The 12,930-nt window shown below is 56.9% G+C and overlaps 5 protein-coding genes across 5 annotated transcripts; 2 read left to right on the forward strand and 3 right to left on the reverse strand.

Moving 5' to 3' along the window:
• Window positions 1-31: 31 nt before the first annotated feature.
• Window positions 32-2,020, reverse strand: ACO1O0_008132 (nucleolar complex-associated protein-domain-containing protein; the record flags this gene model as incomplete). The annotated part of the gene is made up of 1 exon (XM_083197498.1): window positions 32-2,020. One exon carries the CDS (start codon window positions 2,018-2,020, stop codon window positions 32-34), a length of 1,989 nt encoding a protein of 662 aa, XP_083046966.1.
• Window positions 2,021-2,385: 365 nt separating this feature from the next.
• Window positions 2,386-3,916, reverse strand: ACO1O0_008133 (NAD-dependent succinate-semialdehyde dehydrogenase; the record flags this gene model as incomplete). Its single annotated transcript, XM_083197499.1, has 2 exons — window positions 2,386-3,581; window positions 3,631-3,916. The coding sequence occupies 2 exons, from the start codon at window positions 3,914-3,916 to the stop codon at window positions 2,386-2,388; spliced, it is 1,482 nt and encodes a 493-aa protein (XP_083046967.1).
• Window positions 3,917-5,060: 1,144 nt separating this feature from the next.
• ACO1O0_008134 (amino acid permease/ SLC12A domain-containing protein) lies at window positions 5,061-6,860 on the reverse strand (the record flags this gene model as incomplete). The annotated part of the gene is made up of 3 exons (XM_083197500.1): window positions 5,061-5,644; window positions 5,708-6,273; window positions 6,334-6,860. 3 exons carry the CDS (start codon window positions 6,858-6,860, stop codon window positions 5,061-5,063), a joined length of 1,677 nt encoding a protein of 558 aa, XP_083046968.1.
• A 1,524-nt stretch (window positions 6,861-8,384) lies between these two features.
• ACO1O0_008135 (uncharacterized protein) lies at window positions 8,385-10,052 on the forward strand (the record flags this gene model as incomplete). Its single annotated transcript, XM_083197501.1, has 6 exons — window positions 8,385-8,787; window positions 8,852-9,018; window positions 9,100-9,477; window positions 9,549-9,691; window positions 9,747-9,918; window positions 9,978-10,052. The coding sequence occupies 6 exons, from the start codon at window positions 8,385-8,387 to the stop codon at window positions 10,050-10,052; spliced, it is 1,338 nt and encodes a 445-aa protein (XP_083046969.1).
• Window positions 10,053-10,618: 566 nt separating this feature from the next.
• Window positions 10,619-11,863, forward strand: RPF1 (rRNA-binding ribosome biosynthesis protein RPF1; the record flags this gene model as incomplete). The annotated part of the gene is made up of 1 exon (XM_083197502.1): window positions 10,619-11,863. The coding sequence occupies one exon, from the start codon at window positions 10,619-10,621 to the stop codon at window positions 11,861-11,863; it is 1,245 nt and encodes a 414-aa protein (XP_083046970.1).
• Window positions 11,864-12,930: the final 1,067 nt, after the last annotated feature.

The raw sequence follows: 12,930 nt of genomic DNA on the forward strand, positions 1-12,930 counted from the left end.
TCAAAAAACAAGATGGTCATAATGGCGCTGTCTACCCCGACATACCCTTCTCTAATAACTTGACTCCCTCTCGAACCTTTGGCGAGAAATGCTTCCGTAATAGCTCACCCTCCCATACCGTCGCTGCAAATGGGTTGCTCCCCTCCACGGTGGTGCTGAGGGCATTGAACCGCCCGTCGCCCTTCCTCTCCTCCGTGTTCCAGAGGCTGGCAACCTTCTTGCCGTGGGTGTGAGCGACATCGCACAGCAGGGCGAGCACACCCTGGCAGGACTTCTCCGGTAGCTGCAACGCGATCGAGGTGAGCTGCTTGACAAAGGCGGCGAGGCGCGTGGGCGGGACGGAGCGGATGTTGTAAGCAGGCATGAGGACGGCAGTGAGGGAGCGGAGGAGGAGGACCGTGGTGGTCTGGACGTTGATCCTGGAGGTGGCGGAGGATGACGATGCGGGTTTGGTGAGCTCGATATCGGGGTCGAGGGAGAGGGAGAGAAGGGATGTGTAGAGGTGGGAGGTGAAGAAGGTGAGGTCGAGGTGGAGGGCGGAGCGGGAGTTGTGCGCGTCCTGGCCGGCGAGGAGGGCGTATGCGGTGACAGTGCATAGGAGGGCCTCGCGGGTGAGATTCCGCGAGGTGACTTCGTCCTCAACCTCAGCTTCCAGCTCCTCAAAGGCTTCCTCTGCCTCTCCATCCTCATCACTGTGGCGGATGAGGTCCTTGAGCGCCTCGAGAAGGTCACCAAAGAAGTCCTGGTTGATGAGGTGCGCGTACTTGGCAAGACCCTCGAGCACAGCGCCCATGAGGTGCGGCATGCGGGCCTTGAGAATGCGGAAATAGGTGGCAAAGACGAGCTTGAGGGTCTCGGACTGCATGCGCTCGCGCTCCTCGTGGCTGACGAGGGCGTCGGCCTGAGACATGTCCTTGTCGAGTTGGTGCTGTTCCTTCATGGCCTTGCGCGTGCGCTTGGTGCGGAACTCGCGTTTCTTCTTGGGCTGGAGCCCGGGTTCGGTTTCGCGTTCGACAGCTTCGTTGGAGGCTTTGCCAGCAAACTCGGAGAGGAGTCGGAGGGCCAGAAAGAGGTTAACGACGCTCTCGTGGACCTGGTACCCTCGGGCCTTCATCATCTTGGAGAGGAGTGACACAGCTTCTAGGGACGGGCGTCCCTCGTCGTCGTCGCGGAAGAGAGTCTCGAGAGCCTCGAGGCACTTCTTGCCATCGTCGTCGATGTTGCGCTTGCTCAACTTCCCAACCAGAATCTTCAAGAGGTCACCGCGAAAGTTGAAGTGCGGGACAGATGTCACGAGTGTGCAGGCGCAAGTAATCGCAACGCTCGTCAAGTTCTGGAAGGACGAGCGGGCGCACTTTGCCAGCTCCTTGACATAACCCTGGTACCCAGCCACAAGTGACTGCTCGTACTGTCGCAGCTGCCGAACCTCCTTTGACAGCTTCTCCTTCTGTGCGGACTCGGGGATAGGGCGTATGCGGTATCCGGGAATGACATCCTTGTACACCGTCATCTGTGTCATGAGCGTGAGCATCTTGACGGCGAGGACCTTGGACTGGCCAATCTTAGCCAGGGCCCTGAAGGCGCCGACATTGTCCTCGGGGTTCTCGTTGACGGCTGTGGCGAGCTTGGCTAGCTCCTCCTGGGCCTCCAAAATCTGCTCCTCTTCCGACTTCTCGGGCTCCTTGGGCTTGCTCTCCAGCTCGGGCTCCTCGTCCACCTCTTCCTCCTCGCGCCCCTCCAACCACTCGGTGTCGCTCTCGATGGACTCGGCGTCTTCCTCCAGGCCGCGCAGGAGCTCTACGCGGCCATCGCTAGTCTCCTTGCGTGGAAGTCTAGAGCTCTGAGTCTCCCGCTTCTTCTTCCCCTTGCGCGGCCTCGACTCGTAATCCTGCTCCAGGTTCCAGTTTGAAGCATTCTTGAAGAAGGCCTTCTGCGCAGTCCTGGCTGAAACCGGGGAGTCCGACTCGTCGCCTGACGAGTTGTGCTCGAGCTTCCGCCGCTTGACCCCGTTTGGCGCCATCTTTCAGCAGCCGAGAAATCCTAGGTCGTATGTGAGGATTCAATCTTTGGACGGCTTCGATGTGAAGGCAAAAATCAGGACGAGGAGAAAGATTCGGGGAGTGAACAACCAATCAGCGCCTACAGTTGATTCTCACCGCCAAAATTTTGTAGTTTTCTGCCACTTGGGTGAAGTGGAGCTCCGGCTCCCATGGTGCCTGGAATCTTTCTGGGTTCCACTTAATATCTGGAACAACCCGTCACCAGCTTGTGTGCGATTTAGAACCAACAACAACTGGACGTGCTTGATGAATGGTACGATTTCTTCACAGATGGGTCTCCGATTATTACTTTTGGGAGATTCATATTTCTTGTCGTTGCAAGACGCTACTTGTCCAGGTTACCCATTGTAACAGCCTTGATGTTCTGGTACTCGCTTAGGCCATACTTGCTCCCCTCCCTCCCAAGGCCGCTCTCGTTGATGCCACCGAAAGGCGTCTCAGTCGCGCTGATCAGCCCCGTGTTGACGCCAATCATACCACACTGGAGCTTCTGGGCGACCCTCATGACGCGCCCGATGTTGGACGAGAAGAAATAGCCCGCAAGGCCGAACTCGGTATCGTTGGCTAGCGAGACGGCCTCGTTCTCGTCTCCAAAGGTGAAGATGGGCGCCAGGGGCCCAAACGTCTCATCATACGCCACCAACATATCTTTGGTCGCACCGGAGATGACTGTCGGCTCGTAGAAGAAGCCCCCATCCAGACCCTCAGGCGTCTTGCCTCCGATCCTGACCACGCCGCCCTTGCTGACAGCGTCTTGCACGTGCTCCTTGATCTTGGCCACAGCTCCCGCATTGACGAGAGGTCCGTGGGTCGTCTTGCTGTCGGTGCCGGGGCCAAGTCTCATGGCCCTGACCCGCTCGACGAGCTTCTCCGTGAATGCCTCCGCCACGTCGCGGTGCACGAGCAGACGGTTCGCGCACACGCAGGTCTGGCCCGAGGAGCGGAACTTGCAGATCAGGGCACCATCAACGGCCAGATCCAGGTCTGCGTCCTCGAACACGATAAAGGGGGCGTTTCCGCCCAGCTCCATGCTAACCTTCTTCATGGTGCCAGCCGCCAGCTGCGTCAGGTGCTTACCCACCCTCGTCGACCCGGTAAAGGAGAGCTTCTTGATCTTGGGGTTTGTCGCAAGCTCCTCAGCCGCCTTGTGCACCTTTGTAGGGAGGACGTGGATGATACCCGAGGGGATCCCAGCCTCTAGGGCCAGCTTCGCCAGGGCCAGCGCCGAGAACGGTGTTTCGCGAGGGGGCTTGATGACCACGGAGCAGCCAGCGGCGAAGGCGGGAGCAATCTTGCGGGTGATCATGGCGGCGGGGAAGTTCCAGGGCGTAATGATGCCGCAGACACCCACCGGCTCCTTGAGCGTGATGACCATGGTGTTCTTGTAAGAGCTGGGAATTTGGTCTCCGTAGGAGCGGGTAGCTTCCTCGGCGAACCAGGTGATGAAGGAGGCAGCGTACTTGACCTCCCCCGCGGCCTCGGCAAGAGTTTTGCCATTCTCAAGCGATAGGATCTTGGCCACTGGAAAGTGTAAGTCTTGGTCCCAATGGGTTGAGGAAAGTGCTCTCACGATCCTCCTCGTTCTCGAGGACTAGGTCGTTCCATTTTCGCAGCAGTGCACCCCTCTCTTTTGCCGTCGTCGAGGCGTAAAACTCCTCATACCCAGTCTGAGCAAGATCGATTGCTCTTTGAAAGTCCTTGGTGTTGAAGCTGGGGCAATCCTGGATCACCTTGCCGTTGGATGGATCGTAGACGGGAAATGTCTCGCCGTCATCCGGACGAATCCATTCACCTCCGACAAGGCCGCGGACCTCGACAAGGTCGGGACGCTTCAGAGACAAGGGGAAGGATGCCATGGCCGATTCTTTGTGTCTTGAAAAGAGTATTTCTCAAATAGAATTGGTACAGACCAGTCTCGTAGATGATGTACATTGATCCCGATGAGCTCTTATATCAATCCCCGCTGGGCTGGCTGACCCCGCGACTCCCATCAGCTGATACTACCCTCCAAGGTTCGCATGCACTAGTAGCTCGGAATGCGGATACCAATCTCGTAATAGTTGCGAATATTCTGGCATAATTTTCCGAGACAGTGTTTAGGGTTTCGGATCCGGACCTCGGGTGAGAGGATGTGTGGCAGAGATAGGAATGTGTAGCCGAGGTTTGGGGCCGAGGTTTGAGATGTAGAGTCAGCCCATTGGCAGAGTCTGGAGTGTTAACAGTTGAGTGAGGGCTAGGTCTACGAAGGCATGTCTGGGGCAACCGACAGCAGCACTTTTGAGTATGGAAAGAATCAGACGGGAACAAATAAACCATTGACAAGTCAAGAAAGGTTCGTGCTGGGTCCTGGCGGGTTCCTGGGTACTAGTTAGGTAGTATCCTGGCCCGATCTCGGCGCAGTTCACAATGTGGGGGTTGGTCCCTTGGCTTTGATGCTTTTGAATCATTGATGCTCCCCGCATCAACGCCTACGTACCTACGTACCTACGTACCTTAGATGACGCGCAAAATCCCGTACTATTTGCACACGGCCTAGACACTGTGCGTGTAAGTTGAATTGGGACGGACTTGCGCGAGGTTGCTTCCTTTCCCTTCTCTAGGTAGTCGACTCTCTGCGAAACTTGGATCATCCAATGCTCCATGAATGCAAGAGCCCCAATGCTGCATCATCCGTACCGGAAGACCACCAGACAGCTGACTGCGCATCTTTCGTGGGACGCTTTTCTCCGTCCGCCAATATGCAAGCAAGCACGTTCGAAGGAGTCCAAGCCCGACAGGGTTCTTGCTCACGGGATGAAAGCATCTCGAGCCGATCGTGATGCAGGCTAGGCCAGACAAAAGATCAGCGTTGGCTTCGCTGCCTGTCACGGATAAACTCTACAGCACAGCAGGGGATGAAGTGTGTACGAGGAATTCATTATTCTGATATTACAAATCAAACTTCGGGGTACTATGACTGAGCACCCGTGCACGGCACAGCCGGATTGCAACGTTTTCCAGTTACCAAACCCTCTCCCAGCATCTCTTCCAGAACGGCATCTCGGCCAGGCGCTGCTTCCAGCTCTCCTCGATGCCGCCCTCCTCCCATTCACGGCACTCAAAGTCGGCCTCGGCCTTGCCGGTGACGAGGTCGGCCTCCTTGGGGTCGACCCACTTGGTCTTCTTGATGAACTTCCAGCCAAAGAATAGGATGGCCGTGTACGGCAGGCAGAAGTAGCTGGTGACGAAGCCCTGGACGCTGAAGGGTACGAATTTGTCGAAGCCGATGAAGATCATGGCCAGGCAGCCGATGAGCAGGGCCAGCCAGGCGGCGTAGGGGTTCAGGGGCGCGACGTAGTAGAGCTTGTCGTCGGCGAGGCCCTGGGCCTTGCGGGCGCGGTACCAGCCGACAAAGGTCAGGAGCATCATGGTGTAGGTGGCGATGAGGCCCGTGGTGGTCAGGTCAACGAACCAGAAGAAGACCTCGATGGCGCTGTTGGATGCCGTGAGGAAGGTGATGCACCCGATGAGACTGACGACGGTGACGCAGTGGATGGGGACTCCCGACTTGGTGCACTTGAGGAGGAACTTGGGAGCTTGGCCGTCTGTGCGTTCAACGTTGGTTAGCCTGGCGGACGAGAAATTCTAGGGGTCGCGGCTTCACTAACCTCGAGCAAGACTGTACAGCGTACGGGAGGAGGAGTACAGGTAAGCATTGCCGCAGGACAAGCCGGAGGAGAGAATGAGGAAGTTGATGAGATCAGGCAGACCACTAATGCCAAGGTTCTGGATACCAATGACCCAGGGCGAGGCAGCCGAACCCACCGCACTGTCCTCGATGGCACCGAGAAGCCGGGGGTCGGATGCGCTGCAGATGATGCCCACGCAGAGACCTCCGATGACATAGAAGCCTACGAGGCGCCAGAAGATGAGCTTGGCGACCCGAGGGATGGAGCGGCGCGGGTTCTGGATCTCGCCGGCGGCGACGGCGATCATATCGGGGCCGGCGACGCTGAAGCCGGCATACAGGACGACGGTCCACCAGCCGCAGAATCTGCCCAGGGCACCGTCTGTGTAGTAGGCAATCATGGCCTGGCCATCGGTCCAGTAGCGGAAGCCGTAGGCGTCGCCCTTGGGGTTGCCACCGCACATGGTGACGAGGGTGATGAAGACGAGGCCGAAGAGCAGAATGACCTTGAGGGAGGCCATGATGAACTCTGATTCACCATAGAATCTGCCACCGGTCAGCATATCCTCGGAGAGGTTGGAAGCAAACAAACAGGGGGATGCTTACTTGACGGCAACAACGTTGAGGAAGATGCAGACGACCATGGCCAAGGCGATCCACGCGGCAGGATTCACGTCGGGGAGCCAATACCCCATGACGGTAGCCACGGCGCTGTATTCTACGCAGACCAGCATGACGCCTGCGAAGAAGTATGTCCAGCCCATGGCGAAGCCCATGGCGGGGTCGATGAAGCGGGCAGTCAGCTCGAAGATGGAGCCGCGGATGGGCAGGTAGCTGCACATCTCGGCGACGCACAAATTGCAGGGCCAGATGAAGAAGATTCCATAGAGGAGGTATCCGAGGACGACAGAGAGGGGGCCGGCCGAGGCAAGGACGCTGCCGATTCCGACGAAGAGGCCGGTCCCGATGGAGCCACCGATGGCCATGAGCTGGACGTGGCGCGGGGTGAGGCCGCGCTTGGTCCGGCCGTAGTGCTTCTCGAAGTTGTTGGGCTCGAGGACGGTGCCATGATCGACGTCACTGATGGACGACGGGGCAGCGACGGCGCCCTTGGCTTCGAGGTCGGAGCCCATAATGGGTGGTGTGGGAGGAGAGGGGGGGTTGGCGGGTGGTGTTTGTCAGAACCCAGAACCGAGATGGAAACGAAGGTTGAGGGACAGGGAGGAGTGCATGGTACACGGGGTAGGGTGGTATTCATATACGAGTGCCGTCTCCAATCTCCAATTCTCCATCGTCATCACTTCCCCAGGTCTGGTTTTCGGAGAGCTATAGACAAGGATGCGATAAGCCGATTGCCACTCTATAGCAACGCCGCGGCCCCTGACGCCGAAGCTGGGCAAGTTATCTCCCATATCGACGGTATCCGCACTCCTACATGCCAGCAGGGTGCGCCTTTCATGGAGCCCAGAGTGGATTTGCTCTGGGGAGCAACGCCGGCGGTTTCAACAAGTGATCTCGGAGACGCCAAACATTAGAGGGAGCCAACCATGTGCCGACAGAAGATACCGAATCCCATGATTCCTATCACTGCGAATGAGGTTACCCCATATACATGAATAAACCACAGGGGTAGCTCGAGTCTCACAGGCTCCCAGGAGCGCGGCATCTCTGATAGGGCGAGTCTTGGCAGGCCGGGCTGATCAGCGACGAGATAAGACGGCGAATAGTCCGAACGTGCTGGTGCATTGCGTATCATGCGCATCGTGCGTATTGTTCGTACGAGAGGTGCTTACATGGTATGTAGACTATTGAATAGCCACATTTCGGAATCAGACAGGGTTGGAACACTCGCAACTCCTGTTCCTGAACTGACTGCGGTGATTGTGTGTGGTGTGCTGGTTTATTGTTCAGCTGATCAGCGGCTCGACCAGACGGTTGTGGCAACATCGGGCCGTTCCCCTCCTTTCGAGGCAAATGCAAATGCCGCTATTAAGTGGAGAGAGCTGTTGAGTTCTCGGGACTCGGGACTGTAATACCTAGTTAGTATATGATGATGCTAGTGATCGTCTACTGCTATACTGTTATATCATATATGGACTAGGGACACTAAGAAGCTGGCCAAGACCTACAGCTACCCAAATACGGCTATTCTTCCCGGCACCACTGCACCAGACGCCAAGCAGCGCCTGGGACTAGGTACCTAGTTTGACAGTGCCACGTTTGGATGGGCGGGAAGCCCGACGATGGATGGATCCTGCATGGGGCGATGTGCATATTCCGATGGATGAGCTGGTTGGCTGTTGATGTTCTCTCGCAACAAGAGTTAATGTAGGTACAGTTGCGATTTATTGGCAGACATCTGCACCAACACTCGTACCTGGACCGTTGGTATTCCTGCCGCTGCGACTACTCGCAGTATCCATGGATGATGCCATTTCGCATTACTCCGTACACGGGACGGCACATGTACCCGAGAGGATGCTGCAGCCTGCAGCCGCCCATGTTGCAGCGGGGTCAGTCATGATCTGCTGACATTCACCGCTCGGATCTCGTCCTGCCTCTTCATTCATGCTTGTCGTACGAAGTACGCTGGCACACAACTACTCGTAGGTACACAGGCTGGAGATCTAGAGATAGGGATTGAGTCGTCGCCCGCCATGCTGAGCCTCGTTCGCGCCAACTTGCTGCCGCTGCTGCTGGGCACGCGTCTCTGGACCCTCAGTCACGCCCAGCAGCAACACATCTTCCAACATGACGAGCCTGGCCTCAACCAGCCTCTCACCCAGCCTCGCCCTGGACACCACGACATCCCCCCGGCTGTCCTCGCCGCCCTCGAGGCCCACGACGACCCCGTCGATGCCTTCGTCTCCCTGTTTCCCGAGTCTGACACCCTTATGGCCGAGCCGCGGCTCCTCCATGTCGCTGGCGAAGAGGCCCCGCGATGGATGACCGAGGGCGACAAGATGCGCCTGCGTCGCCGCGGCCTGAAGTTTGCCGACATCACCGACCACGAGGAGTTCTATGCCCAGAATGCCTTTGAGGATCTCGCTGGCAAGGCTAGTGAGTTTCTGCCTCTGCCCACATCATACCGTCCAAGTGAACCCCGATGCTGACACCATCCAAGATCTTCCCGACTTGACCCATCAGCGTCTCGTCAAGCCTCTACTGCCCAATGTCTCCATCAAGAGGATGCACCGTGTTCTCAAGCACATGACGGGATACTACACCCGGTACTTTGGTAGCATCACCGGCGAGAGGAGTGCCGTATGGCTGCATGACCAGATTGCCGACGTGAGTCCAGGTCCCAATATGTGTTAAGCACACACATGGACGGTACCTAGTCGATGCTAACAGCAGCCTTCCTGCTCCTAGATCATCCGAAATGCGCCCTTCCACACCCACATCTCCCTCGAATACTTCACCCACCCCTTCCCCCAGCCTTCCATCATTGCTCGCTTCGAGCCCAAGGTCGTCGACTTCGCCAAGCCCCTGACCATCATTGGCGCCCACCAGGACTCCATGAACTACCTCTTCCCCCTGCTGCCCGCCCCCGGCGCCGACGACGACTGCTCCGGCACCGTGAGCATCCTCGAGGCCTTCCGCATCCTGGCCGAGAGCGGCTTCATCCCCAAGGACGGCCCCGTCGAGTTCCACTGGTACGCCGCTGAGGAGGGTGGCCTGCTTGGCAGCCAGGCCATTGCGCGGTACAAGAAGGAGTCTGGCGCCCGCATCGGCGCCATGATGGAGTTTGTAAGTGCCGCGAGTTGAAGACTCAAACCCCACAATGTGAACCCCATCTGATATTTTTTGACGTTCCACAGGACATGACGGCCTTTGTGGCTCGCAACGCTACGGAATCTATCGGCTTCATCGAGACCGAGGCCGATCCCGCGCTCACACAGTGGGCGGTGGAGCTGGCCAATGAGTATATTTCGATCCCTGCTGAGATATACAAGCTCTCCAGGTACGTCCCTCGTCTCAAGTTTTGTTTGAATGGCAGCGGCTGACCCTGAGACCAGCGGTGCCGGCTCCGACTACATGTCCTACACCAAACTCGGCTACCCTGCTGCCTTTGCCTCTGAGGGCAACCCCCTGAGTGGCGGCAAGTTCCCTGGTGACTATGATCCTTACGTCCACGGCGTGAACGATACCATGGATGTCGATGACGAGAGTGGCGTCTTCTCTCTGGATGTAAGCCCGTGCTCCCTCTCCCTCCTTGTTCTGAAAGTGATACTCACACGTCCCTATAGCACATGGCTCGGTTCTCGGAGCTTGCTATTGCCTTTGTTGTCGAGCAGGCTGGATGGGACAACAAGTGGAGGTAAAGATGCTCTCCAGGAGTTGGCTTGGAAGGCCCACGAGGCAGCCGTCTGCCACGACGGTTGACTGAAGTGACTATGATAGACCAGGTACAGAGAAATATTTGCTCCGAATATATTTCCAGATAGATGATAAACTCACTACTACCAATACACTCTGCACCGGTCAGTTAATTGAAACAAAAAGGGGGTGATCGGAGGCTCTTATTACGGTGCAATTGTGTGTGTCACTGAGGACCACTGCTCAGGGTCCTATGCACCGCCAACGGCCTACAAAACTTTTTAGTGAGGGAGCCCCAAACTTGGCTCAATATTATTCAAAGCTGCATTTCTCATATTCCGATTTTGTTGATAATTATCATTTATAAAGAGCGTCCTATGTGAGTTATGTCTGCGTTACGTTCCATGGTACATGTTTCCGACTGACAAATTAAATCTACATTATTTTGTCACTGTTGACGCCCCTCCGACCCTGACGCCAACAAGAAAAAAAAAAGTTCGGCGGTCAGGATTCTTTGTTGCGTCTTCCCCCATACTGCACTCACGACAATTGACCGCGACAAACCTTCAATATGGGCTTCACCAAGCCGCCTACGCAGGCACTGAAAGCCTCCAACAAGCTCAAACGACAGGAGCTTTACGTGCAGCACAAGAAGTTCTCAGACAAGGAGCGCCGCGAAGCCCGCTTCCGGCGCAAGAAGGAGGAGGACCGCGACCCTTCGCTCCGCGCTGCCCGCCTGGCCAAGAACGGCCCCATCACCCTCGACCAGAAGCGCGTGTGGGACGATGTCGACGATGACAGCCTGGGCGCCCAGGTCGATCTCGAGAGGCTGAAGCGCCGGCGCATCGAGGAGGCCGAGGCCGAGGAGCAGGCTGCGCTCGAGGCTGAGATGAAGGACGACGAGGACGAAGACGACCGCGACAGTATGCTGGACTCGGGTGAGGATGACGACGAGGAGGCGGCCGAGGAGAAGGCCATGGAGCGGCAGCGGCAGAAGAGGGCGCGCAGAGACAACAGCGCCGCCCCGTCCATGGCCAGCACGAACCTCGACCTGACGCCCACGTCGCTCGCGCTCAAATTCCCGTCCCTCTTCACCGACATCCCACCCCCGACACCCAAGGTCCTCGTCACCACCTCGCTCAACTCGACCCTGCACAAGGAAGCCCAGCTGGTCTGCACGCTCTTCCCCAACAGCTCCTACATCCCGCGGTCATCGCACCGGTACGGGCACAAGTACTCGCTCCGCGAGATCTGCGGGTTTGCGACGAACCGCGAGTACACGACCGTGGTGCTGCTCAAGGAGGACTCGAAGAAGCTGACAGGCATGTCGGTGGTGCACCTGCCGCACGGGCCGACGTTCCACTTCTCGATATCCAACTGGATCGAGGGCCGGCTGCTCCCCGGGCACGGCAACCCCACCAACCACTACCCGGAGCTGCTTCTCAACAACTTCAAGACGCCGCTGGGCCTGCTGACGGCCAAGCTGTTCATGACGCTGTTCCCGCCGCGGCCCGAGTTCCAGGGCCGGCAGGTGGTGACGCTGCACAACCAGCGTGACTACATCTTCGTGCGGCGGCACCGCTACGTGTTCCGCGACAAGCGGCAGACGGAGAAGAGCGTGGCGGGCGAGGACGGCAAGGAGATGAAGGGCGTCGAGGATATCCGCGCGGGCCTGCAGGAGCTGGGCCCGCGGTTCACGCTCAAGCTGCGGCGGGTGGACAAGGGCATCGGGCGCGCGGGCAGCGAGGGCGACGATGCGGCGCAGTGGGAGTGGAAGGCCAAGATGGAGAAGGACCGCAAGAGGTTCAACCTGTAATAGTGGGGAGCGTTACTGTGCTTTGCAATCACGAAAGGTGTCTACACTCTATGCCATATACTATGATCTCTCAAATTCCAAGGCAAAGTAGCCCAGCTCGTATTTCCCTACTTGTGATACTTGGTACAGATGATAGAATTCCCAGGTTCACACCTCATACCTTCCAAATAGAGACGGACTTTGGGATCCGGATACCCATACAAACACATCAGATAAGCGAAGCCTGCTGGCCAACTGGGCCTAGACCTAGGAGTTGTATCCGTTCGAGAAGCTCAGCCGCAGGAGCGACAGAGGCAGTGCAAAACTATGGTTCTCCACACGCCAATCTCATTGGCTGACGCTGCTAATGTTAATACCATATCTTCCCTCTTGAAGAGGGATTCGGCATCGCATAAAATACCTATACAACTCTCCTCTAATCATATACTTATAGCTACGGCGGTGTGTCAAGGCTAGCGTAGGGGGGGTTGCCGGCCCCAGCGCTAGAGTATATCCTTGAATTTAAAAGAATGATATGACAGGTATTTGAATCGTCATTAAACCCGATTTATATACAGGAGTTATGACCTACTAGTATGTATATAGCGGCGATTTCTTCTGAGTGAGACAGGGCATGGTAACGTTACTTAGCAAAACTTCTACTAGTACGAGTAGGCTCAGCTACAATGAATGATCTCATTGACTGGACTGCTACTACCGACCAAGAGGAAGGGAATCGTGCTGAAAAAAAAAGTGTAACTGTCATCAACAGCAGTGCCAAGGGTTGCTGGCCTTGAAGTATGGTATGGGCGAGTGTGTCTGACCCTAACCCTAAAGTGAGGTGGGTCAATATGGTTGACGGTGGCAGGTGGCAGTCAATCCGAGGCCAGCCACGCACTAACCTAATGAGGCACTTTTGAAGCTCATCCTCCGGTTAAGATGACGACGTCGACTGGTGCGACATCCCACCTTTACTCAGGTATTTCAGACGACAGCACTGCCTCCCTGAGACTCCGAACGACCTCCAATCTCCCTCGTCCATGCTGCTGCGCCATGAAGTGTCTGACAGAGTCGACTCCGCGCCTGAT

Source organism: Amphichorda felina (assembly GCF_050947745.1).
Source record: "Amphichorda felina strain 45539 chromosome Unknown scaffold_8, whole genome shotgun sequence".
In the NCBI taxonomy this organism is placed as follows: domain Eukaryota; kingdom Fungi; phylum Ascomycota; class Sordariomycetes; order Hypocreales; family Bionectriaceae; genus Amphichorda; species Amphichorda felina.